The sequence below is a fragment of the Peromyscus eremicus genome, chromosome 6, assembly GCF_949786415.1.
Source record: "Peromyscus eremicus chromosome 6, PerEre_H2_v1, whole genome shotgun sequence".
Taxonomy (NCBI): domain Eukaryota; kingdom Metazoa; phylum Chordata; class Mammalia; order Rodentia; family Cricetidae; genus Peromyscus; species Peromyscus eremicus.
This window is the reverse complement of record NC_081421.1, coordinates 89411253-89437737: the sequence shown is the minus strand read 5'-3', so window position 1 is coordinate 89437737 and position 26485 is coordinate 89411253. Positions and strand designations below refer to the sequence as shown.

General features: G+C 37.9%; 1 protein-coding gene across 3 annotated transcripts in view; it reads right to left on the bottom strand.

Moving 5' to 3' along the window:
- The window catches only part of Plppr5 (phospholipid phosphatase related 5), a 180407-nt gene that overhangs the window by 51474 nt on the left and 102448 nt on the right, over positions 1–26485 (bottom strand). For all 3 annotated transcript variants that reach the window (XM_059264989.1, XM_059264990.1, XM_059264991.1), the window contains 2 exons: positions 7489–7621; positions 3631–3881 (listed from right to left, as the gene is read on the bottom strand). In XM_059264989.1, coding sequence (XP_059120972.1) covers positions 3631–3881; positions 7489–7621 — 384 coding nt within the window. The remainder of the gene's footprint in view (positions 1–3630; positions 3882–7488; positions 7622–26485) is intronic.

Below are 26485 nucleotides of genomic sequence, written 5' to 3'. Positions count from 1 at the left end.
GGGGGCTGAGAACCAAACCTGGTTCCTCTGAAAGAGCAGCCAGTGCTCTTAACCACTGAACCATCTTTCCAACCCATGTAATCTTAGTATTTTTTTATTGTGAGAAAAATTAATGTCAGAATTGGAATGACCAAAAGACATGAGGGTATGCTTTTCTGTTTTGAAGTTTTATGGGATTAACTGAAATTTCAAAAGTGATTTTTTATTCTCAACTTTGAAAGACTTTTTTCTTTCCTTTTAATTTGAAAACTCATTCTCCAATGTATATTAAAAAAAACACAAAGCTAAATTTAAATATTATTCTAATATGATTTAACACTGTTTTAGAAATTTGAGAGTTGAGGGTTAAATAACTTTTAGATTATCCCTTCAACTAGGAAAACTAATAGCATTTGTAAAAATAGGATTAGGGATTTTTTTTCCCTTTAAATTCTCAGTAAAGCAAAAAAAAAAAAAAATCTGCAATCAAATTATCCCCAAAGCCTTAATTAAAGCCAGATCCTTAGGGAGAGTTCAAATTCTTTGGGTTTATGCTAAGCCACACAGAGAAGCACCAAACAAATATGTCTCAGTTCATTTTCAAATACTTCACACTGGCTTCCCTTTATTCTTATGAGTTCACATGTTTATGACCTAACATTAAATAAACATATCTCTACACACCAGCACGAGATCATTTCCATAAAGAATACTGTTTATGAGGCATTCTTTCCTATATACCCACTTACCAAAATTCCAGCAAACATTCCATGAGACAGAATTAGTTTGAAACACCCAGCCTTTCCATTATGAAGTTTTTCCCAAGGTGTCACTAGTGAATCTGGGGCAAAATACATTTGTATATAAGTTCAAATATAACAGTAAAAGCTGACTGGAAATCCTGTATTTGCAGCAGAAGTTATATTCAGAGTTGCCATAGCAGCCACCCACGTTCTCTCACACACAAAGAGGTGGTGAGGAAAGAGAAGAAAGCAGTTAGCACAGAGCAGAATCTATTGTTGAAAAGACAGAGGTACCCATCAATGTAATTACAAGCAGGGATCCTAACTCTTAGTCTGAACAGCATTTAATGATAGAAGCTTCCTTTGCACTGGGCTGCTCCCTAATCTCATCACCATCTGTACCCTCAGCTTTAAACTGTACTGGATGGTGAAACAATGTAGGAGGAAGGGGGATTTTGACTAAACATGAACACATAAGAGCTAGCAAAATTTACTATTTGGTTCAATAGATCTGAACAAAGTACATCACTTTCTCAGTATCTACAACTATAAATGGGTAGAGTGAGTACATACAGCTACAAAGTGTTACATACTTTCAAAAAACTATTACACATAATGAATTATTAAATATAAATAAAAATGAGTAGATGTTAACATTTATTAACATTAAAAATAAGTTAAGTAATAAGTGAGTAAAAGTGAAGCCCTGACCATAGTAAGTGCTCAATAAATGTATGTTAAAGTAATTATAATTAATTATTATTTATACAGTATTTGTCTCTATTATATCTAGAGCAGTGAAGTGTACAAAGCATGAGTTTCCAAAAGAAATGCTTGCAGGTGGTCAACAGAATAGCGGTAACATAAAATGGGAAGACTCTTCTAGAACACAAGAGACCAATGAGCTGTCCCATAGCAATGTCTTTGAAGGACTATTCCGGATACTAAAAAGGCTAAGTATTTTATTCTAGTTGCATATTCATCGCCATTGACAAAGACTGGATACACAGCAAAATCTAACATCCATTGGTACTAAAGGAGAGTACAGTATCTGGCTCCAGAAAGCACTGTGCAATTTCCCTTTCAGCATTTATTTGATCACATATTCATGTGCAGATATATTTAGAGTCCCTACACAGATACAAAAAGTCAACATCAGATTTAGATGAAGGCATAGATGAAAACTGCCTTATGCCTTCTGATTCACTCATTTAAAATCTTTCCTGTACGGCTGAGTGCTGCATATTCTAGCCAAGGAGACGCCTGTAGTCAAGTAACTTGGTGAATAGGAAAGAATATGTGTGTTAGCACATTCCATTCAATGGTGAGCGGTACCTTACAGTGTATAGGAGCACACAAAGCTGATAGACTAAAGAAAGTGAAGAATTTGAGGAACATACAGATTTCGGGGGGCAGAGTGAGAAGGCAAGAAGGGAATTGTAGCACACATTTCACAGCAGTCAGCAGGAAGTGGCGACAAAATGATAGGAAAAGCTTCACTCCCAGAATGCTATACAAATTTTCTTGATAGGAAGTTTTTTAAAGACCAGGCAGTGAGGGATGCAATTATCATGGTTTATAAGCTTTAGAAAGCCTCAGTTCAGACATTTGAAATGCTAAGGTGAGCTGATTGCCAAATATTCGCAACCAGCTTAGACTGTATAGTGAATGCTAGACCAATCTGCACAACAAGCAACAACCCTCTCTTAAAAAAAAATGAACTATGGCAATCTAAAACTCTTAAAATCTATACTCTGTGACCTCTGGATTTATCTTGCACTGGAAGTGTTATGAACACTGGGACATTTTTTTTCTCATAAACTTTTCTTCTACTAAGTAATCTTTATTTCCAGTCTTAGAGAGACGTATCACTGGGTAACACTCAAGACTCTCTCTCTCCTTTTAGCGGTAGCCTGCCATGATTGCATTAGAAACCCTTCCATCATCCAAGAGCTTCTGGAGTATAAAAATAATTCCAAGTTTTTCTAAGTCATTAGAAATCATTGAATTTGGTTTCAGGCTGGGCCAGATTTTTAGTTTTTATTTTTTACAACCCTTTTTTTCTTGATAAGTTGAAATCAGAAAGGAGTCGATTTTGGAACCACTGAGAAGAAGCCCCAAAGACATCTACATCCTCTGTACTTCTCACCACAGTTGATGGACAAGCCTACAGAGTTGAACGAGTCAGAAGTTGAACCCCACATCTGCACACCTCCTGGTAAAGCCGAGATAACTGATGGCATGCATGTTGGGGTGAAGAGCTACCAGCCAAGGTTGCCCCTTGCTCCATCTCTGCTGTCAGTAACACAACCAGCTGTGGTAACTCATCCCCACTTCAAGGTCTCAGGATGCCTATACTCAGAACCTGGCTCCTATCACCAAAATGATGGTAAATACTCAAGAATAAAAGGAAACCATAATTTCTAAAGATATTTTTGGTTAATTCTATGAAGAAATATCAAAACACCAATTGAGACATTATGATGGTAGTTACCAATAACAAAAGAGCTTTCTAAAATAAGAGTTCCTTCTCTCTCTCGGCACAAAGCAATCTGAGAGCTTGAGTAGGCAGCCAGGAGCCCAGACAGTTCTCTAAATTATACTATTAGAAAGTAGTGGGGAGTGCTAAAGAACATTTTTTTTCATTAAGTCTTATTTAATATGAAGGCAAATATATTTACAAACAGAAATTCCAATTGCAATTATTTTATGTAATCAGCTACCCACACATGACCTCAAGAGAGCCAGTTATTCACAGTACAACCAGCCATTTTTAGAAATAAATGGAACGGTCAAAAGAAAATATTAGTTTTCCATATACGACTCTCATTATGGTGCAGAAAAGAATTTCACACTTGGAAAAGGGAAAAGATATCCCTGGGACTATGTATTGTTGATCATGACTTACTGTCAGATACATGGCAGCATAGACACTGAGGGCGGCTTCTTTGGATGGGAAGGTTTTCCTTGCTCGCATGATGAGATCTGGGTTGCCTGTGCACGCCTCCTCCCCACTGATGAACTGTGTGTACTGTTGGCACCCAAGGGCTGTGTAGTTGGGCTTACACAAGGCCAGAAAGTGTGGAGCCAAGTTGCCTGTAACCACTTGCCCAGCGTTTACAAAGATATCTGTAGCAAACAGTCCAAACGTATAAATTCCTGGGGAAGGAAGAAAACAAACGATGTTAGCTTTCTTCTTCTTTAAAAAAAAAAAAAATGTATTCTATAACAATCCAATATGGAAATATTTTAGAAACTCTAACGCATTCCATACATGCATTTTACCTCTCCCCAGTTTTCTTCTTTGGCTTTCTGGAGTAGTTAAGGGTGTTAAATTATTTAACATATTGAGCTGTCTACCACTGGCTACATTTTCATGCATGGCAGGTTTGACATGACATAAGATAAAGGAAGAAAATATATTCTGAGACTATGTTTGGGTGATGCAGGTTTTTAAATGAAGAGACAGATCCCTAAGAGGGTGCAGTTGATAGTGTTTTACTAATGTTAGCAATCTCTATTTTTTCCAATATTTGACATTTTTTATCGCACTAACATAAAGCAAAGCAGTTGTATCTGTTTGATTATGCATCCTAAGCCCATTCAGATGCATAACACCTCTGCTGGAGGCACCAGTTAGGAGTAAAATCCAGTGTCATCAGTTTACATTTAAATATCATAGAGAAATCTTAAGCAGACTGTTCTTGGATTAAATCTCTACATTGCCTTCAGAAACACATTTTTCAAAGACACAGAGCAGCTACCATGTGGTACCACTTTATCTTTTTTAGATTTGCTTTCTAGTTATCTGTTTCGGAACAAGTTGAGAAACAAGCAGATAATCAATGTTCTAATTCTTGACTGTCTTTACATCATTAAAATTTCTTCACTGTGGTTACCTGAAAGTACAAATCTAAGTACACAGCCTTTTTTGTGCCTTTGTACTAAACTTAAGAATTTGTTTGACTATGAAAAGCACTTTCTAATCAGTATCACTGGCCATTTCCTACATGAAAGCTGCCAAAGGCCAAATGAATTTCCAGTACTAGATGTACAGATGTGCTTTTAATTTTTAAAATATTATGGAAGATTTGCTTATAAACAAAACTTATTTATCTACATAGGTAAAGCAAATTTTGTCATTAATAACAATGATGTGCATAAAATGTGACCTTCAAAGGTGTAGTTCTGATGTGAAGAAATCTACTGGTTTTTAATTTGAAGTAAAAAAAAAAAAATTCCGCTAAGATTTTTATTTTATTTTTATTATTTTAAATACTTACTTATCTTATATGACATGTATGTGTGGGCACCTGAGTGCATATTAGTACACCACATCTGTGCAGGTTCCCACAGAAGTCAGAAGAAGGCATTTGAGATCCCCTGGAGCTGCAGTTACAAGTGGTTAAGAGCCACTGGATGTGGGTATTGGGAATAAAATCCAAGGTCACTGTAGAAGCAGGATGTACTTTTAACTACTGAGCAATTTCTCCATCTTCAGGGACTTTTAAACTTACAGCAAAATAAAATTTCCCCCAAAGAATTGGCCTATTAAAAAGCCATATTAATTTTATTATAAAAATTAGACGTTCTTCTTCTTAGTTACATACTTCAGAACTGCTTATTTTTCTAAGACTTCCATCATGACTGGCTGTTGTATTGGGAAATCATCAAGAAAGGTGCAAAGGATCAAATATTTTTCCAGTATTAGATCCATAGGTGTTCTTTTAATTTTCAAAATATTATGTAAGATTTCTTTATGCACAAAAATCCACACATAACAAAACTCTGACTATCCAAATGTCAAGGTGATAGGAACATTGATTTTTCTATTTTAAGTTCCAGAAGAAGACAGCAGAAATTCCTTTCTTGACTCTTAGCAGTGTGCCAAGAATCACACCAAGGACAGGCTGTGAAAAGCAGAAAATCAGGAGAGGCAGAGAGCTGGGAGCAAACTGAGGCCAGTAAGACGTGAATGTACATCATCTGTCCTCCCAAAACCTCAAAGCTAAGCACTGGCATCTACATCTGTACTCCTTTGAAATGTAGGCTAAGATGTACTCATTTCTTAACTAAACTGCTCTTTTTATCTAGTGTAATAGGTCCTCTCGTTTAAAATAGAAATATTTGGGAAGAATATAGAAATGTCTCTTGATACTTGAAAAGTTCCTGACTGTATCTTAGAACTAAAATGTCCGTGTGTCAGGTCCAAAGCCAGTATTGCTGTTGGTGGCACAGATGATTTTTGAAGTGGGATCCCGTAGGTGTAGCCACTCATTCAACCAAAAGCACAAAATCCCTATACAAAGTGCAATCTTTTTATCCCAGTGTTGCTTCAGTTACAAGCTTTCATTTTCTTACAACAGATTTGAAACTTCAGGTCACCATTAAGGAACAAAACCAAAGAAAATATATATAATCAGTTAGATGCATGGTGTGTAATGGGCACACTTTACATTGTGGCACATGCTCTTTGCAAACATGCATGCAAATGCAGAGAATGTTTTTTCTCATTAACCCAACCAGCTTTGCTCAAGAGTACTTAGGAAAGTATTGATTTCAAGTACTGTTAGTTCTGCAGATGTCATTGCTTGTTACTCATTTTGTTAGTAAATGGATCACATTCAAAGAGAAATGAGTTGAGGGCACATTACTAATACAAAGGAAAAATAAAATTTTAAGATATATACATATCTTAAAAATTAAATATAAATATTTTATAACATTTTATATAATATTTATCATATAATGTTTATATATTTTATATACTATTCCCTCAAACGATACTTGGGGGCTTTGGAGATACCTAACTTGATGACAGTGAAAAGTTCAGTTTTATTCTTTGTTCTTCCAAATAAAGGCCCTATGTCCTCAGAGAGGCGTACAGTTCTGATTCTTTTATGCCTTTGTTTCCAGTGTAGTAGCTACAGTGTGATGTTTTCTGTGTCCAAAGTTTTCATCTTGAGCCCCATAACATGAGAGTTGCAGGCTCCTTGATGAATCTTTCAATGATCATCAAAATTCATTTTACATGCTTTTTAATATGCACAGCTGTAGTCATTTTATTTCTTTTACTTTTTTTCTTTTTTTACTAAGAAATTTTCTATTCATTCTACATACCAACCACAGATTCCCCTCTCCTCCCTCCTCCTGCCCCCCAGTCCTCTCCCCAACACACCCCCCATTCCCACCTCCTCCAAGGCAAGGCCTCCCATGGGAGCCAGCAGAGCCTGGTACATTCAGATGAGGCAGGTCCAAGCCTCTCCCCTGCATCAAACCAACAAACCAGGAAATGATAGTTTACGTTAAACTTTCATGTCCGATAAAATTTCTATTGATTTACAAGAATGCTTAGCAATTTGTCCTTTTGTTAATTGCTGACCTTTGCAGGGTGAAAGCTAAAGTATCAGTGTCTCTTGTTCTCTAGCATAACTATTACCATAACTTAGTTTCCCTGAAAACCATCTCAGGACTAGTGCAAGGAGTACAGCTTATTAAATATGATAGTCCCCCTTTTGCCAAGTTATCAATCTTAATTGATCTACTTAGGATTACTATTTCTCCCCATGCATTCATTCTGAAACTTTATATACACACCAAGTCATTTATTTTAATTGCATACATTTTAGTTTTTTTAAAAAAAATAATATTCAGAGGTTATATAGTCTTTGCTTCCTAACGTGGAAATTACGTCCTTGTTGCTGTTGTTGTCTTATGTATGATCATCTTTATGGACAAGGATAAAAGTAAGCCAGTGGATACATACCAAGAAATCGGACAGTTCGACGTACCAGTGGGTTTATATAGCAACAGTCTCCAGTTAAAATAGTCTTTTCCTGGTTTTCAAAATCCCTTGTGGCTAACTGTAGGCAAAACACGGCAGTTTCTCCAACTATTATCTTGCAAAGAAATAGAAGATTAAAGAGCATTAGAGTTTCACCAGTATGCAAGTTATTTTTATTTAAAAAGTGGTAACTATCTCAATGTAAAACTAAAGCACAATTGCTAAGTAGACCTTTTAATTTTCATTTTTGTCAACATACATAAATCATATTTCTCTTAATTTTAGGAAATATTAAAATGGCAGATTTTTAAAATAAAAATATACTATAATACTTGACATATACAGATGTTCTTAAGGAAATTCTCAGTTATTCTAGTGTGTAATTTTCACTTTTGAAAAACTGACTGTACTTTGCTTAAATCTGACTCTTCTCTAAAATTCAAAACAGATTTTCTATAATAATGTATATAATATATATAATATATGCATATATGTATGAATGAAAATGGCACAGTGAATTCTATTAATTTGTGTTGTTCGTATTCATGAAAAATACCATAATAAAAGATGATGATAAAATAGATTTTCGGCAACTATTTTGGAAAGATCTTATATAGACATATTGATTTGAAAGCATATCAATATAATATCTTTATGAGGGGAAAAAATCAATTCATGGATATTTAACCTTGTGATGATTCCGTTGTGAGACATTATCAAGAAGTTTAACAATTACTCTATTATTTACACTTTACTAAAAATGCGTTATTTTAATCTTCATCACACATATGAAGTAGAATACTGCCATACCTCTTTACAAGTGAAGATACTGGGTACTTGCTCGGGAACTAGTGTTGAGGACTAGGCTTTGGCCTGACTTCCTTGTTCTTGCTTACAAAGACCTGACTATGTTCTACTAATCATTGTACAGTTGCAGTAGTTTTCATACATTTCCTCAGTGAGGTGTTAGAGCAAGAATTCCTTCATTTTACATATAACAACATGGAAACTTGGGGGAGTTAAATATTTAGTTCTCTTTCAGACTAATAAAAAGCCAGGCAGAAATTTTTGACTTAACCTGAGAACTCAGATTCCATTTAATACCATGGACAAAGCATAAGATACAACATTAATGAAGATGTTTCAACAGGACAGCTCAGCAGGTAAAGTACAACACAAACTTGGCTACCTGAGTTGGATCCCCAGAACCCATGCAAAAAAGAAAAGAAAGAAGTGACTCCCCAAAGTTATCCTCTGATCTCCGCATGCACACCATGGCATGAGTATTAAGAAAGTGAAATAAATTTTACAATAAAATTAAGTGAAAAAGTAACTGTAGCCAAACATTTACCTGCTAATTTGTCCCTGTTAGTTTTGATTTTAATCTATCTTGTTAAGGTTAATAAAGACATTCTAAGGAGAGAACAGGTGCAAGCCATGTCAGTTTGAAGAATAAGCATAGGCCATGCCAGCTAGAAAAATGGACCACACAAGCCAGGAGAACAGATAGGAGAACTTGGACAGAGAATCCCTGCTGGGCCATAGACCATACAGCAGGCATAACTCCAGATAGGCGGCCACCTGTGGATCTTCTCCACTCTCTAGGTGCCTCCCCACACTATCCCCAATCTCTATTCTCTTCTTCATCATCATTTTCTACCCTCCAATGTTGGTGGACAGCCTAGATGCCAGAATTCCAGTCCCCAACTGGAACAAAAACTCATTGTTGGATTGGCTGTCGGAAATCTAGGCAGCAAAGACCAGAAGATAAAAGAGGAAACAGAAACCAAAGGGGAAAAAACACCCATACAATAAAGAAGAATTCATGAATCAGTACCAAGACCCCAAATCAACCCAGACCCAGATGCCTGGATGCCAGTATAAGAATACAATCAACAACAGCCAGGGCAATATGTCACCACCAGAGCCCGGCTATCTTACTGTAGCAAGCCCTGAATATTCCAACACAACTGAAGCACAAGAAACTCCTTTAAAACCCAACTTTATGAAGATGATAGAGGTCCTCACAGAGGAAATGAATAAATCCCTCAAAGAAAGCCAAGAAAACACAAACAATTGGTGTAAATGAATAAATCTCTTAAAGAAAGTCAAGAAAAACAAACATTTGAAGGAAATAAATAAAACTGTTCAAGACCTGAAAATGGAAGTAGAAGCAAAAAAAAAAGAAAACAAAATCTGAGAGAATTCTGTAAACGGAAAATCTAGGTAAGCAAACAAGAGCTGCAGATGCAATCATCACCAATGGATTACAAGAGATGGAAGAGTAATCTCAGATGTTGAAGACAACAATAGAAGAAATAGATACAGAGGTCAAAGAAAATGTTAAATCTAAAAAAATCCCTGGCACAGAACACCCAGGAAATCTGGGACACAATAAAAAGACCAAACCTAGGAATAATAGGAATAGAAGAAGGAGACGAATCTTAACTCAAAGGCATAGAAAATATTTTTAACAAAATCATAGAAGAAAAATTTTCTAACCTAAAAGAGGATGCACCTGTAAGGTACAAGAAGCTTACAGAACACTAAATAGATTGGACCAGAAAAGAAAATCCCCTTACTACGTAATAATCAAAACACTAAACATACGGAACAAAGAAAGAATACTAAAGGCTGCAAAGGAAAAAGGCCAAGTAACATAAAAAGGCAGACCTATTAAAATTATACCCGACTTCTCAGTGGAGAATCTAAAAGCCAGTAGGGCCTGGAAAGATGTCCTGCAGACTCTAAGAGACCACACATGCCAGCCCAGACCAGGCAGAACTTTCAATCACCACAGATGGAGAAAACAAGATGGTTCATGACAAAGTTAAATTTAAACAATATCTATCTACAAATCCAGCCCTACATAAGGCACTATAAGGAAAGATACAACCTAAGGAGGTTAACTACACCCATGAAAATATTAAAATGACAGATTTTTGAAATAGAAATAGACTATAATACTTGATATATACAGATGTTCTTAAGGAAATTCTCAGTTATTCTAGTGTGCAATTTTCACTTTTGAAAAACTGACTGCACCTTGCTTAAATCTGAATCTTCTCTAAAATTCAAAACAGATTTTCTATAATCAATATATATGTGTGTGTATATATGTATGGATATATTTATATATATTCATGAAAATACAGGAAATAAGAAAACATAAGAAATAAATAATCTCACACCAGCAAAACCAAAAGAAGGGAAACAGACACACACATACTACCACAATAAAAAATAGCAGGAAGTTGCAATCATTGGTCATTAATATCTCTCAATATCAGTGGACTCAATTCCCTAATAAAAAGACAGACACTAACAGAATGGATGTGAGAACAGGATCCATTCTTCTGCTTCATACAAGAAATACACTTCAAAATCAGAGATAGACTTTACCTCAGAGTAAAGGGTAGAAAAGGATTTTCCAAGAAAATGGACACAAGAAGCAAGCTGTGACAGCTGTTTCAACATCTAACAAAATAGACTTCAAACCAAATTAACCAAAAGAGACAGGCAAGGACACTTCATACTTATCAAAGAAAAAATTCAACAACATGATGTTTCAATTCTTTTTTTTTGGGGGGGGGGGAGGGGGGAGTGTTTCAAGACAGAGTTTCTCTGTGTAGCTTTGGAGCCTGTCCTGGATCTTGCTCTGTAGACCAGGCTGGCCTCGAACTCACAGAGATCCACCTGGCTCTGCCTCCCCAGTGCTGGGATTAAAGGCATGCTCTACCACCACCGGGCAATGCTTCAATTCTTAATATCCCTGCCCCAAATGCAAGGACACCCACATTTATAAAAAAGATTACTAAAGCTTAAATCACACATCACCCTCACAAACTAAGAGTGGGAGACATCAATACTCCACTCTCACCAATGGATAGATCATCCAGACAAAAACGAAACAGAGAAATAATGGAGCAAACAGACATTTTGAAGCAAATGGACCTAACAGATATCTACAGAACATTTTAACCAAACACAAAAGAATATACCTTTTTCTCAGCACCTCACTTTGGACTTTGTCCAAAATTTACCACATATTCAATCACAAAGCAAGTCTCAACAGATAGAAAATTGAAATAACCCATTACATCCTATCAGACCACCACAATTAAAGCTGGATTTCAACAACATGGAAACTGAGCAACTCTCTACTGAATGACTACTGAGTCAAGGCAGAAATAAAGAAATTAAAGACTTCCTGGAATTCAATGAAAATGAATGGACAACACCCAAACTGATGGAACACAATGAAAGCAGTGTTAAAGAGGAAAGTTCACTAAGTGCTTACATAAAGAAATTAGAGCTCTCATACTAGCACCTTAGCAACATACCTGAAAGCTCTAGAACAAAAAGAAGTAAACACACCCGAGAGGAGTAGACAGCAGGAAATAATCAATTGAGGTCTGAAACCAATAAAATAGAAAGACAGAGAACAATACAAAGAATCAACAAAACAAAAGATTTGGTTCTCTGAGAAAAATCAACAAGGCAGCCAAACCTTTATCCAAAATGATTAAAAAGCAGAGAGAAAATCCAAATTAACAAAATCAGAAATGAAAAGGGACACATAACAACAGACACCAAGTGAATCCAAAGAATGATTAGGTCATATTTTAAAAAACTGGAATCCACAAAATTGATAAGTCTGAAAAAATGAAGTTTTCTCTATACGTGACACTTACCAATGTTAAATCATGATCAGATAAATAATTTAAATACACCTATAACCCCTAAGGAAATGAAAACAGTCATAAAAAGTTTTCTAGGCAAAAACAGCCCAGGGCCCAATGGTTTTAGTGGAGAATTCTAACAGATTTTAAAAGAAGACCTAATACCAATACCCCTCAAATTATTCCACAAAATAGAAACAGAAGGAACACTGTCAAATTCATTTTATGAGGCCATAGTCACCCTGATACCCAAACCACACAAAGGTGCAACAAAGAAACAGAATCACAGACAGATTTCCTTCATGAACATTGGTGCAAATACTCAATAAAACACTCCCAAACTGAATTCAAGAACACATCAAAAAGATCATCCACTGTGATCAAGTAGGTTTTACCCCAGAGATGGAGGGATGGTTCAACATACAAAAATCTGTCAATGTAATCCACCATATAAACAAACTGAAAGAAAAAAAAAATACATGATCATCTCATTAGATGCTGAAAAGGCCTTTGGCAAAATACAAAACCCCCTTCATGATAAAAGTCTTAGAGAAATCAGGAATACAACTAAAGGATATCAAGGGGATACAAATTGGAAAGAAAGAAGTCAAAGTATTGCTATTTGTAGATGATATGATAGTGTACATAAGAGATCCTGAAATTCTACCAGGAACTTCTACAGCTGATAAGGAATATACCTAAATACAATAAAGGTAATTTATAGCAATCCTATAGTAAACATTAATGAAAAGAACCTCAAAGCAATTCACTTAAAATCAGGAACAAGACAAAGCTGTCCACTCTCTCCTTATCTGCTCAATATAGTACTTGAAGTTCTAGCTAGATCAATAAGACAACTAAAGGATATCAAGGGGATACAAATTGGAAAGAAGTCAAGGTATTGCTATTTGTGAATGATATGATAGTGTACATAAGAGATCTTGAAATTCTACCAGGAACTTCTACAGCTGATAAACATCTTCAGGGAAGTTGCTGGATACAAGATTAACTCAGAAAAATTTAGTAGCTCTCTTATATACAAATGACAAACTAGTAAACAGGCTGAGAAAGAAATCAGGGAAACAACACCCTTCACAATAGCCACAAATAATATAAATACCTTGGGGTAACTCTAACCAAGCAAGTGAAAGACCTGGTTGACAATAACTTCAAGTCTTTGAAAAAAGAAATTGAGGAAGATATCAAAAAATGGAATGATCCTCCATGCTCATGGATGAATAGGATTAACATAATAAAAATAGCCATTTTACCAAAAGCAATCTACAGATTCAACACAATCCCCATCAATATTTGTAGCATGAATCTTAAAAGTTCTTATTAATAAAATCAAACCTGAGCCAGGTAATGGGGTGAACACTGGAAGGTCAGAGAGACAGCTATCTCACCTTGCCAATTCCTCAGCTGGTCCTGTTTCCTCAGACTGGAAGCTTCTGTGTCCTCATCCCAATGTCACAAAGCTGAACTGCTGCTAGAAGCCTGAATACTTAACCAGCAGCCAAATGCTTAACCAGGCAAATGCTTCTAGTTTCTGGTCCTCACACCTTATAAACCTTTCTGCTTTCTACTACCACTCCCTGGGATTAAAGACTCACTTCTTGGGGTTAAAGGCATGTGTCACCCTTTCCAATGTGGCCTTGAACTCACAGAGATCCAGATCTAAGAAGCAGCTTAGATAACTTTTCCTTCTTTCTTCCTCCTTTTCCTTTTGTTACTACATCTATCTATCTATCCATCCATCTATCTATCTATCTATCTATCTATCTATCTATCTATCATATATATTTACCCAAGACAGTAGGAGTTCAAGTTAAACCAGAACAAACTGAGATGAATTGCATTTAAGTCTAGTCTTCTCTGTCTAGTTAAGGCTGGGTTGTATTTAAAAAGATTGAAACTTCCAACTTCCTCCTGCATTTTAACTTTGCCTTTGGTGAAGCAGAGCAGCTGTGTGATAAAATAGGTCATCTGGCCGAAGAAGACACAGAACTATTTTTCATGACTGTATCACCCATCACTGGGGCCTTAGGAGAAGCTAAGCAGAGAAACTGTGCATTTGGTATGTCCTTAGCTCCCTCTCTGAATATATCCCTCATATAGTCCTGTTTTCTTGGCTGTTTCTCAAAAGCAATGACCACTGTGATGCTTTCTGGGAAAAAAATTAATTTGCACGGTTTGGGCACAAAAAATTCCATATTCTAACAACGTACCTTCTACTGAGGTGACTTCCACTCTGTGACTTCTCAGTTCCCTACACAACTGCTGCATTCCTTCTGTGTACCACAGCCTTTGCCACTGGGCCTGCACTGCCACGCTGACATTGCCTCACATGACCTTGAACGCCCTCTTAGGCTGTGAACATTATTGTTTTCCTAAATACATATGAATTTTTACAGCAGTTCTGTGTGGATGTGTTTGTATATGGGAGCGCAGTGCCCACGGAGGCCAGAAAAGGATGTCAGATCCTCTGGAGCTGGATTGTTATGAGCTGCCTGACATAGAAGATGGGAACTGAACTTGAATCTTCTGAAAAAGTTGTACATGTTCTTAACTTTTGAGCTATCCCTCTAGCCCCTCAATTTGATACTTTGGGCTGTTTCTTTGAACTTATCTCTCGAGTTCAAGATAAGGCTCTGGTAGATTGCTAGAGCAAATGTAGAATGCAGGTCTGGCTTTCAGAAAGATGAAAACAAGGTAAGTATTCACAGAGCAGCTATGATGTAAGACTGTGTGTGACTCCACAGAAAGAAGAATGACATTGTCAGCTATTATGTGTGTATCTAATCTCTAACCACCAACAACCCCAGTTAGGTTTTGAGATATCCCTCTAGCCTGAGACCTAGTTCTGTATGTTTAATCTACTTTGACTCCTCAGAATACTGTGAATAGCCAGTGATGCTTACTGGATACACGAATGAATCCCATCCTCGGAACATATCTTCAATAAATCCGAGTGTCCTGGTCTATGTTTTACCTTTCACTTGACTGAAGATACCAGCATCTTCCTTGTTGCTGTGAAGAGGTCTAATACTCTGCTTCCTGTAACCAGATCTTGGTATCTTTTTTTTTTTCATTGTACATACCGATCCCAGTTCACCCTCCTTCCCCTTCTTCCCTCTCCTCCCTCAACAGAGACAGATGACCCAAACTGGTGGGAGTTCATGGACTCTGGCCTGTCAGAACATGTATGGGACCTTGATAACTCTTAATCATTAAATGGCTACCAGACTAGGAACTGCTTTATTTGGGCGACTGGCCCTAGGGTCACTCTTCCACGTAGCTCCCTCACACGGTCCTTGCTGTTTGTACTGCAGCCTATTTCACATTTCCGAGTTTCCTACTTATGGACTGCAGACATTAGCCAATGTCATTTGCTATGGTCAGGAACCCAAAGTTAAAGGAGATTAAACATACAGAACTAGGTCTCAGGCTAGAGGGATATCTCAAAACCTAATTGGGGTTGTTGGTGGTTAGAGATTAGATACACACATAATAGCTGGCAATGACATTCTTCTTTCTGTGGAGTCACACACCATCTTACATCATAACTGCTCTATGAATACTCACCTTGTTTTCATCTTTCTGAAAGCCAGACCTGCATTCTACGTTTGCTCTAGCAATCTATCAGAGCCTTATCTTGAACTCGAGAGATAAGTTCAAAGAAACAGCCCAAAATATCAAATTGAGGGTCTAGAGGGATGGCTCAAAAGTTAAGAACATGTACAACTTTTTCAGAACATTCAAATTCAGTTCCCATCTTCTATGTCAGGCAGCTCATAACAATCCAGCTCCAGAGGATCTGACATCCTTTTCTGGCCTCTTTGGGCACTGCACTCCCATGTACAAACATGCCCGTCCAGAACTGCTGTAAAAATATGGATGTATTTAGGAAAACAATCTTCTGTGTTGAAAACACAACAATAACCTGATAATCAAGGAAGGGATTGAAATACAATTTGATGGTTACAAACAAAATAATTGACAGTGGGGCAGGACTTCACAGGCTGAGGTTTTTGAGGGGTTTTGTTTGTTTGTTTGTTTTTTCATGATTTAGAAAATATGTGCCAGTACAAAACTAAGAAAAAGTGTCATGAATCACTAACAGCACCTGTGATGACTTGTGGGTAGACGACCCCATCTGTTTGGGGCTCACCTCTGTGTAACTATTGAATTCACTCTTCCTAGATTCCTCTTAGCCAATGAGTGATCAATGATGGTATGCTAAGGTCCACCTTCAATTGGTAATTGTCTTATAAAGACTTCCCATGAACTTGAATAAATTTTCATTTTTCTGTTCTACAGTCTATGGTCTTGGTGATCTAATTTTCCTTCCTCTTTTCCAGAAGTGAGGTTGACCCCCATCAGTCTGAAGGTTCTGCCCACCTTCACCAGCTTAATTTCCAACCCTTATCTTTTACAGATATTTCTCCTTGTCTCACTTTTCACCTGCATCTAAGAAACATAAACTATTATATGATCAAAGAAAGACAAGGTGTGAAATTGGCTACACATAAAAGAAAGGCTGTGACTTCACAGGTCTGGAGGATTTACAAACAACCCCAACCAGAAAGACAGTGTTAGGAGGAGATGGGGAGGAAGAAGTCTTTCTCATGGTAACTTTCAGCTTAACTTCAGCCAAGGCTATGGTAGACGGAATTCACCTTGGAGGCAGAGACACAGACACCTACAATAAATGTTAACCATTATCATAATCAACAGTACCATTAAAAACAATAATAACGCTATTAATGGCAATAGCATTGGCTTCAGTCTAACACACACACACACACACACACACACACACACACACACACTCTTCCTACTTTGCTCTCTGACTGATTTAATATCAGGTTATGTTGATTCTAATGTATCCATTTCTTTTTTTTTTTAAATCTTAAATTTGAATTCAAGGTCCTGGTCAGGAAACTGCAGACACAAAGTCTATGTTTCCCATTACTTTAGCTTAGCTCTTCTATTTTTTCCTCTTATAAGCTTTCTTCAATAAGTTTTCTTTACCGTAAGGCTTAAGCAACCTTTGATCCTCTAAAAGAACCCTAGGCACTTATCTCTCCTCTGAACTCTAGGAGCAGGGCACCTATCAAAGTGGCATAACTTAAGAAGCTCAGGCCTGTCTCCTGAGATCCCTAATGCTCTCACATTCACAGTGGATCCATGGGCCTCACTCTGAGCCTCCTGTTCTTCCCTGTTATCATCTCAGTGAACCCACTAACCCTTCACTGGTACACCCAAACTAAAACTCTCACCTATCACAGTGATCCCTCTGTTTCTCTAACACACTTCTCTCTATCAGTGGCTTTCAATTACATTATTTTAGTAAATAAAACTTGTGTATATTAAGATTAGCATGTGCAATATGATGTCTTAAAATATGCACATACTTTAGAATGACAATAAATTGCTGCATTACTATTTCATAGTGTTTGTTGTGGTAACAGCATGTAACATCTACTTTCTTAGGAATTTTGAAAGTATATAATACATTATTACTATTATTAGTTGATATATTAGTCACCATATTGTTTAAGAGATCCTTAACCTTATTCTTCCTGATAAAACTGCTATTAGTTTCTAAATTCTGATTAAATTGTACCTTAATTCTATTTCAAATGTCTATTTCTCTTATTATTCCTTTGTTAAAATTTGGTCCCTTGTCATTTCTTTCTTGTGTTATAGAGTTCTTAAGACTCATATCTGCTTTTCAAACTGTCTACAACCAGATTGCTCAACAGAAACCAAATGTTGTGCAATCCAAACTTCCTTCTTAAAATTTCAGTGTGGACTCAGAGCCTATAGACTAACAAGAATTAATAGAAGGCCCTTTTCAGCTGAAATTAAACCTATATTTCTCAGCTTCTGTGACCCTTACAAAGTCTTAGGACATGCTATGCTATAGTCAGAACCAAACAATTTTATTACATAACATACTAGATGTTTCTATGCATCCATGCCTTTATACTTACCCATGGACTAATATGGCCTGATGAGCAGGGCATTGAGACAAGATTTAAAAATAAGTTTGTGACTTGTTCTGTCACAAACTTATTCTATGCTGCTGTAGTCTATCCTTCCTTCTTATATTTCAATGGTACTTCTTATGTTTATTATGGTAATTTGATTTTTTTTTAATGATTGTCAGTAACATCTGTCTATTGTGCTCATTTGAAAGTTTCTCTGAGGCAGGGCTTGTACAGTGTTTATACTTCCAGTTTTTAAGCCCAATGACTGACAGTAAATGTGAATACTACGGAATGAAATACAGCTCAATCTACTCACTGATAGACAAGAAAACAATTCAGAGAGAAAAAAAAAATCAAACAGGCCTCAGTCACAGGGTTACTGGTCTAACCCAGATCTTCATCAAAGTTCAAAGGCATTTTATTTCAGTCTCTGCCTAAGAACCTACAAGCTTTGTTCTTTTCAGGGTTAAAACAAGTAGACTCTTGCTTTGGAATACAGGTTGTGCCTTAGAGTTTCACCTCATTCCAAGCATCTTTACAGTGTTAAGGAGATACTGGGTACACAGCATCTCATTAGGATGCTCACAACTCTGTAGATAGCTGTAAGACAACTGAATACAGAGAGACATTCTGATCTCATTTGATACATTCCAGTTTTCTAATACAAACCCAAGGAACATCCCACTCCAGTATTCCCTCTGTAGATTCTCTTTTCAGAGACATCACTTCTTGTCTTCTCCATATGGCTTTTATGAGGACTTGAGGACTGTTGTAGAATATTCCTTTACACTGTGTGAATATGTGTCACTATGATTGGTTTAAGAACTGAATGGCCAATAGCTAGGTAGGAAGAGGATAGGTGGGACTTCTGGGGATAGAGAGGTCTCGGGAAAGAAGAAAGGTTGAGTTGCCAGCAGGACAAAGAGGGAGCAAGACATGTAGGAGGAGATGTAAAAGCCATGAGCCACGTGGCAGCACATAGATTATTAAAAATGAATAACTTTAAATTATAAGAGCTAGTTAGAAACAAGCCTAAGAAACAAGCTGAGCTTCATAACTAACACTAAGTCTCTGTGTTCTTTTGCTGTGAGCTGGTGGCCCCAAAGAAAAATCTGTCTCCAAAGGACCTGTTGTTTGGAGTACCATCTCACCTTCATTAAGGAGTTCTTGATTCTATTATCATTAGCTGCCTTTCTCATCAGATGTGCAAAGCAACCCATGGGCAAAGAGCATAACTGGCTTAATTCCCTGGGAGTTTAGAGAGAAGGAAACATAACACTATAGTTACAAAAGCCACATGTGGACAAGGTAAGAGCATCATTACTGCAGAGTTTTCCTTGTGAAATTTCTTTTCTTCTGTGAACTAACAAATAAAAGCTGATTTGACAGAGAGTTGAAGTAGTGAACAAGGATATCTGAAGTCAACTCAAGACCGTGTCTCCTCCTGCTTGCCCTAGGCAAGAGATGTTCACAAGAGTGAGAAAAAAAAACAAAGTTCCAGCAGAACGGAACAATTGTGGCTCTTGTGGGGAGCATTATCCAGTTTGTCATAGGCCAGTCTCTCACAGGTACTTTTTCTGCACCTCAGCAGAAACCCTACATTCACTGGGACAAGAAATGAGAGAAAATGGAACTCTAGCTGAGTACTAAATGTAGCAGGTACAGCGACCACAGGGCTATATCCCATCTCATTTTTTGTTTTTTGTTTTATTTTTTTTGGTTTTTGTTGTTGTTGTTTGTTTGTTTGTTTTTTTGAGACAGCATTTGTCTGTGTAGCTTTGGAGCCTGTCCTGGAACTCACTCTGTAGCCCAGGCTGGCCTTGAACTCACAGAGATCTGCCTGCCTCTGCCTCCCAAGTGCTGGGATTAAAGGCGTATGCCACCACCACCAGGCTCCATCTCGTTTTATAATTCTCTTCCTCTGGGCTCTTTCTCATTAGTCTTCATCTGGCAACAGAGGTAACCTCTTCCCTAGAACTCTGCTCTAGAGGATGTTCTCAGGCAACTTCTTTGAAAGACATATGACTGTTCATTGTCCTTATCAATCCAGTGGGAAATGTAGTGAGAGGCCCACCAGTGACTTAGAAGGTAAGTCATGAAGTTGTATCTATCTACCCAGACTAGGTCTAGTCAAACATATTGTTCCGTGAGACAAGGTTATCCCTCCATTGAAACTGACAGTGCCCTTAGGGATAAGAGTCTTCTGAGCCCTGTTCAGTGGATAGAAGCCCTGCATCCCACGCACAGAACTCCAGAAAACTTGAATTACCCCATATTACACATAGCCTCCTGCTGGGTAGTCACTATCTTCTGCTTTATTAAGCATCATGAAACCCTCAAACCCCACCTTGCCAATTGGGCAGAGCCTACATATTGTACCTTCCTAATGATGCATCTATATATCTTCATCTATTATTTAAGAACAGATATGCTATCTCCATTTATTCTTTGAGAACAGATATGTGGCCTTGCCCATTTTTATCCATTATTCATGTGCTAGAGAGTAAAAAGCCACACCTTGCTGGTAAAGAGTAAATTACAGAAATGCATTTATGAATCATGCATCTCCAGATACAAATATATAAACATATCCAATGTGAGCACAGAACTTTGCTCTTATGCTGCAACACCCAGAAGCCGACTCTTGGTTATCTAAACTCTTTAATGGCAAAATAAAGAAGCAGCCGTTCCAAAGTAGATGCAATCATGATAGATTTTTCCCCAGAGTAAAAATCCAAATAACTTCATGTTTTCATTTATAAGCATCCAATTAGAAAGTCTCCTCAAAGACAGCCATACATCACTGCTTTGAAACTAGGAAACTAATTTGGGTGTATTACAGTGCTATAAATCATGCAATCAGTGATAGTATTTGGCATATCTGATTCATTTCAGAAATGAGTGAAATAGTATCTGAAAAAACATCAATGATCTAGAAAAATATAGTCATGGCAGATACTTCAAGTTTTTACATGTTTCTATGTAGCGCGAATCTTATAAGTTCTTATTAATAAAAACAAACCTGAAGCCAGGTATTGGGGTGAGCACTGGAAGATCAGAGAAGAAGAACAAGCCACAGCCACCTCACCTTGCCAATTCCTCAGCTGATACTGTTTCTTCAGACTGTAAGCCTCTGAGTCCTCATTCAAATGGATCTCTGCTGAACTGCTGCTCAAAAGCCTAAAAGCTTAAGCCAGCTCTAGTTCCTGGTTTTCATGCCTTATATACCTTTCTGCTTTCTGCCATTACTTCCTGGGATTAAAGGCTCGTATAGCCATGCCTGGATGTTTCCAGTGTGGCTTTGAACTCACAGAGATCCAGGCGGATATCTGCCTCTGGAACGCTAAGATTAAAGGCGTGTGTGCCACCATTTTCTGGCCTCTATATCTAGTGGCTGTTCTGTTCTCTGACCCCAGATAAGTTTATTGGGGTGCACAATATATCAACCACATTTCTATTTAGATCATCAAACTCAACCTATTCAAGGAAGTTCTAAGCTCTACTGAGGCAAATGTTGCCAGGGATAGTGTTTCACTAGCTCTGTGTCCTGATACAGACTAACCTCACCTTCTTGTCTTTTTCCATCACTGATGATGATGTATATAGTGGCTGGCATCTCTGAACATGAGGATAACCTACCCGGTTAGTATAGAAGTGAATTACCTGAACTGAAGAAATAAAATGATTGATGTTACAATGAGAATGCAGCCTCTCCCAGGATTTATGAAATACTGTCATATCTTCATAATTTGAGCCCAGGAAACTTCCTTTTTTATACTAATTCATTCACTTACATTTAATTGGCAAAAAATGTGTATTGATTTGACATATACAAAATGATAATTTGAAATATGTACACTTTGTTGGATGGCTGCGCTGAATAACCTACACACGGCCTCACATGGTACATATCCACATTTATACTATAAAGTTGTTGTGGGGAGTGACTGCTAATTTGGACAACATTTACTGAACACTTGCTTTTAGGTAGATTTGCACAAAACAAATGTTGGAACATATATCTATTTTAGGTCAAAAATAAAAAATTCAGGAGTGATTTTTACATGTCCTCTCCCCAACTGGAACAGATCTCAGGATCCAGTGGTTACTGGTACCATGGATGGAAAGTGTCAAAGTACTTCATTCATAGGACTATACTAATTTCTGAGTAGATTAGAATTGCAAGCATAAAGTTTCTAGCAGAAAAAAGTAACTGTCTAAATTGAAAGATATTGTTTTTTGTTGTTGTTGTATTTTATGGCTGCCATCTATTTATGTACTTTTTAAAAAAAATTATAGTAATGATACAAAATATCCTGTTATAAAATTCGCTTGTGGGCTAAGTTTCTGCCTCATTAGTAAAGTGCTTACCTAGCGTATATGAGGCCCAGGTTTGATATCCAGCATCACCAGTATTTGTTTCTTTGTTTGTTAGGTAAATAGAATTAAAGAAAAAAAGGTGGTTGAGGTATGTGAGATTTGAATGAAATGCCCCTTTAGGCTCATCAAGAGTGACACTATTTTAAAAGGTGTGCCTTTGTTGGAGTAGACATGGCCTTGCTGAAGTAAGTGTGTCGCTAGGGCTTGGCTTTGGGTATTTCAGAAACTCAAGCCAATTCCCTTTTCCTGCTGCCTGCACATCCAGATGTAGAACTCCCAGCTACCTCTCGAGTACCTTGTCTACCTACATGCTACCATGGTATTTCCAGCCATGATGCCAATGGACTAAACCTCTGAACTGTAAGTCAGTCCTAATTAAATGTTTTCCTTTATAAGTGTTTCAGTGGTCATGATGTCTCTTCACAGCAATAAAACCCTAACTAAGACAGAAGTTGGAACCAAGGACTGGGCTGTTGTTGTAATAGGCCTGACTGTGCTTTTGTTTGGAGGAATGTGGACTGTGGGGCTTTGGATTAAGAAGGCAGTTGAATGCTTTAAGCAATGCTTAATGGGCCATACTGATAGGAGTATGGAAGACAGTGGTGCTGAGGATAATTTGAACTGTGGAGACTGGCTCAAGATGTTTCAGAGGAGAAGAATCTTAGTATATGGCCTAGACTGTCCCTGTGATATTTTGGTGAAGAATGTGGCTACTTTCTGCCATTGTCTAAAAAAAAAAAAAAAAAAAAAAAAAAAAATGCCTGAAGCTAAATTGAAGAGTTATAGATTAACAACTTTGGCAGAGGACATTTCCAGACAGCCTAGTATTGACTCTGTTGTGTGGTTATTAATGGACAGTCTTTTGTAGATCTATAATGAAAAAGGAACAAACTGAGAAACAGAAAATACAAAATGTAAGTTTGAAGAGAAAAGGAAAATAAGGAAAATGTTAAAAGAAAAACCTGATGCTACATGGAATAAAAGGAGTAGTGACCTCAAGGCAAGACTCTACCCAACTAAGCTTACAACTTGTGAAAAGAAATTAAAAAGAAGCTTAGGGATTCTGTGATAGTATGTGCCTTTAATCCAAGCAATTGGGAGGCAGAGGCTGTCAGATATCTGACTTTGGAGGCCAGCCTGGTCTACAGACCCAGTTCCAGGACAGCCAAGCTGTAGCAGTGAAGGAAACCATCAAAAACAGAAAAATGGTGAAAATGTGATTGAATGAGAGGACCAAGTTCCAACCCCACCAAGCAGCAGAACTTAGCAGCTTCAACCATGGTTTCCGACTTTAAATTAAAGGATACAAGAAAAGGGTTGTGGAATCTCCCTCTACCACCAAGAAAAGCCACTGAGGCCAGGTGTGTGGCAGAGGTGTCCCTGCATGAAGTGAAGAGTAGAGCCTGGAAACCCCAAGATGGTGGAAATATCAAGAGTTGTGGGTTACTCACTGAGGAAAGCTACAGACCAGGTGTGGAACCAGCTAAAGAGAGGTGAAGTGTACTTCAGTCAACAAAGATGAGAGGAGTCAGAGATCTGAAGAGCACTTTGACATTAGATATGGAGTAGCCGAGTTTGGGGTTTGCCCTGCTGATTTTCTGTCTTCATTTGGTCCAGTGTTTCCTCACCGTGCTCCCTTTCTTCCCTTTTGAAATGGTAAAGTATATCCTGTGTCATTGTCTGTTGGAAATCTGTGATCTGCTTTTTCATTTTAATTTTACAATTAAGAGATTGTGCTGAGTCTCAGAAGAGACTTTGAACTTTGGACTTTTAAACAGCAAAGAGACTATGATAGACTATGGATGGGGACTTTTAAAGTAGGACTGAATGTAGTTCTCCATTATTATGTGACTGCAAGCCTATGGGGGCAAGGAGTTGAATGTGGAGGTTTGAATGAAAGGGGCCTTCATAGGCTCATAGAGAGTGGCACTATTAGGAGATGTTGCTTTGTTGAAGTAGATGTGTCCTTGTCGGAAGAAGTATGTCACTGAGGGGTGGGCTTTAGGGTTTCAGAAGCCCAAGCCAGGCCCAGTGTCACTTTCTCTTCCTGCTGCCTGCCCATCTAGATGTAGAACTCTCAGCTCCTCCCCAACACCATATCTGCACATATGAGACCATGCCTCCTGCCAGGATGACAATGGACTGAACCTCAGAATTGTAAGCCAGCCCCAATTAAAGGTTTTCCTTTATTTTTTGTTTGTTTTTCCAGACAGGGTTTCTCTGTGTAGCTTTGGTGCCTGTCCTGGATCTCACTCTGTAGTCCAGGCTGGTCTCGAACTCACAGAGATTTGCCTGGTTCTGCCTCCCAAGTGCTGGGATTAAAGGCACAAACCACCACTGCCTGGTTCATGGTGTCTCTTCACAGGCATAAAACCCTAACTAAGACAAGGTGGCATGCTATCATGATGGACATCTTGAGAGTGACTGAACACACACTGAAAGCTCAGCTGTGAGCATTTATCAGGTTCTAACTGTTCTATATTTACTAATTTAATCCTCAAGGCACTCCCTGGGTGGGCCCCATTATTTGTATTCAGTGACAAATGATATAAAGGAAGCAGAGATAAAGCAAATAGTCAGGACTGGGGGTGGATATAAGGAACAAGATTCACAGGGTCTTGGGAGAGGACAGATTTCAGGGACTGTTGCATCAAAAGGCAGCCGAGAGGCATATGAGACAAAGAATTAGTAGACTCATTCCCTTGGGTCAAGATTTGCAGCCTTAAGATAACCCATACTAAAAGTTTCAGCAAGGTTAAAAAAAATGGAAAACAGTCACAGATCCACTAGTACCATAAGCTTGTCAACTCATATCTTAGCTGTAAAACCTTTGGAAAGGCTTCCATATGTTTTGACAGTTCGGTGGGCAATGGTACTCAGGGTGATGTCTGGGCTAGTAGCATGTAGTGTGTATGTGTGTACTGACAAGTGCCCAGGCACAATTCCAACATGGAAACTGTGGGGTTTGGATCTAGTGATCTATGTTCTCACAGGCACCCTAGATGGTTCAGATTGTTTGAAACTCTCAGTTATATTTTTAAATCTTTCAGGGATATTTTAAAGGGGAATTTTAGGTATTTATAGAAACAAATCATGGTTATGTCCTTGTGCTGCACTGAGTATTTCCAAGCATTAAAATTAAGGGTGGGTTTGTATAGAGAATTTAAATGAGTGCTAAAATTAAAAGAAATTCCACACCTCACACTTTTTGGATTTGTGTGTGTGTGTGTATGTGTGTGTGTGTGTGTGTGTGTGTGTGTGTGTGTGTGTGTGTATGCAAGGTGTGTCCTTGTGGAAGCTGGAGAACAGCCTTATGCATTATTCTTCAGGCTTGTTCTACATTCTGTTTGAGAGAGAGCCTCTCACTGGCTTGGCACCAGTCTAGTAAGCTAAGCTGGATGGCCAGTGAGCTCAGGGATTTCCCTGGTGCAGAGACAACAGGTGTGTAAAATAATACCTAGCTTTATTTTTAAATGTGGCTCTATGAATCAAACCCAGGTTCTCATGCTCATACAGCAAGCACTTTACTGACTGAATATCTCCTCAGCCCCACTGTCCAGACACTTGACATAAGACTCAAGATCAAGTATCCTAACAAGGCAGACTCAGGTCCTCAGTGGCCCATACCACTTTCACTCACATTTGTTACAATGCTTACTCCATCTAGTGTAGAGAAGGCCATCAGAGACTCACACCTACAATAGGCTTACCAGTGTAATCACATACCTTGTGGTTTCACTTGCTGTGAAGAGACACCATGACCACAGCAACAGTGGGGGTGGCTTGCATTTTCAAAGGTTTAGTCCATTATCATCATGGTGTGACATGGTGGTGTGCAGGCAGACATGGTGCTGGAGAGGGAGCTGAGACTCCTTACATCTTGACCCAAAAGCAATAGGAAGTAGTCTGAGACATGCAGTG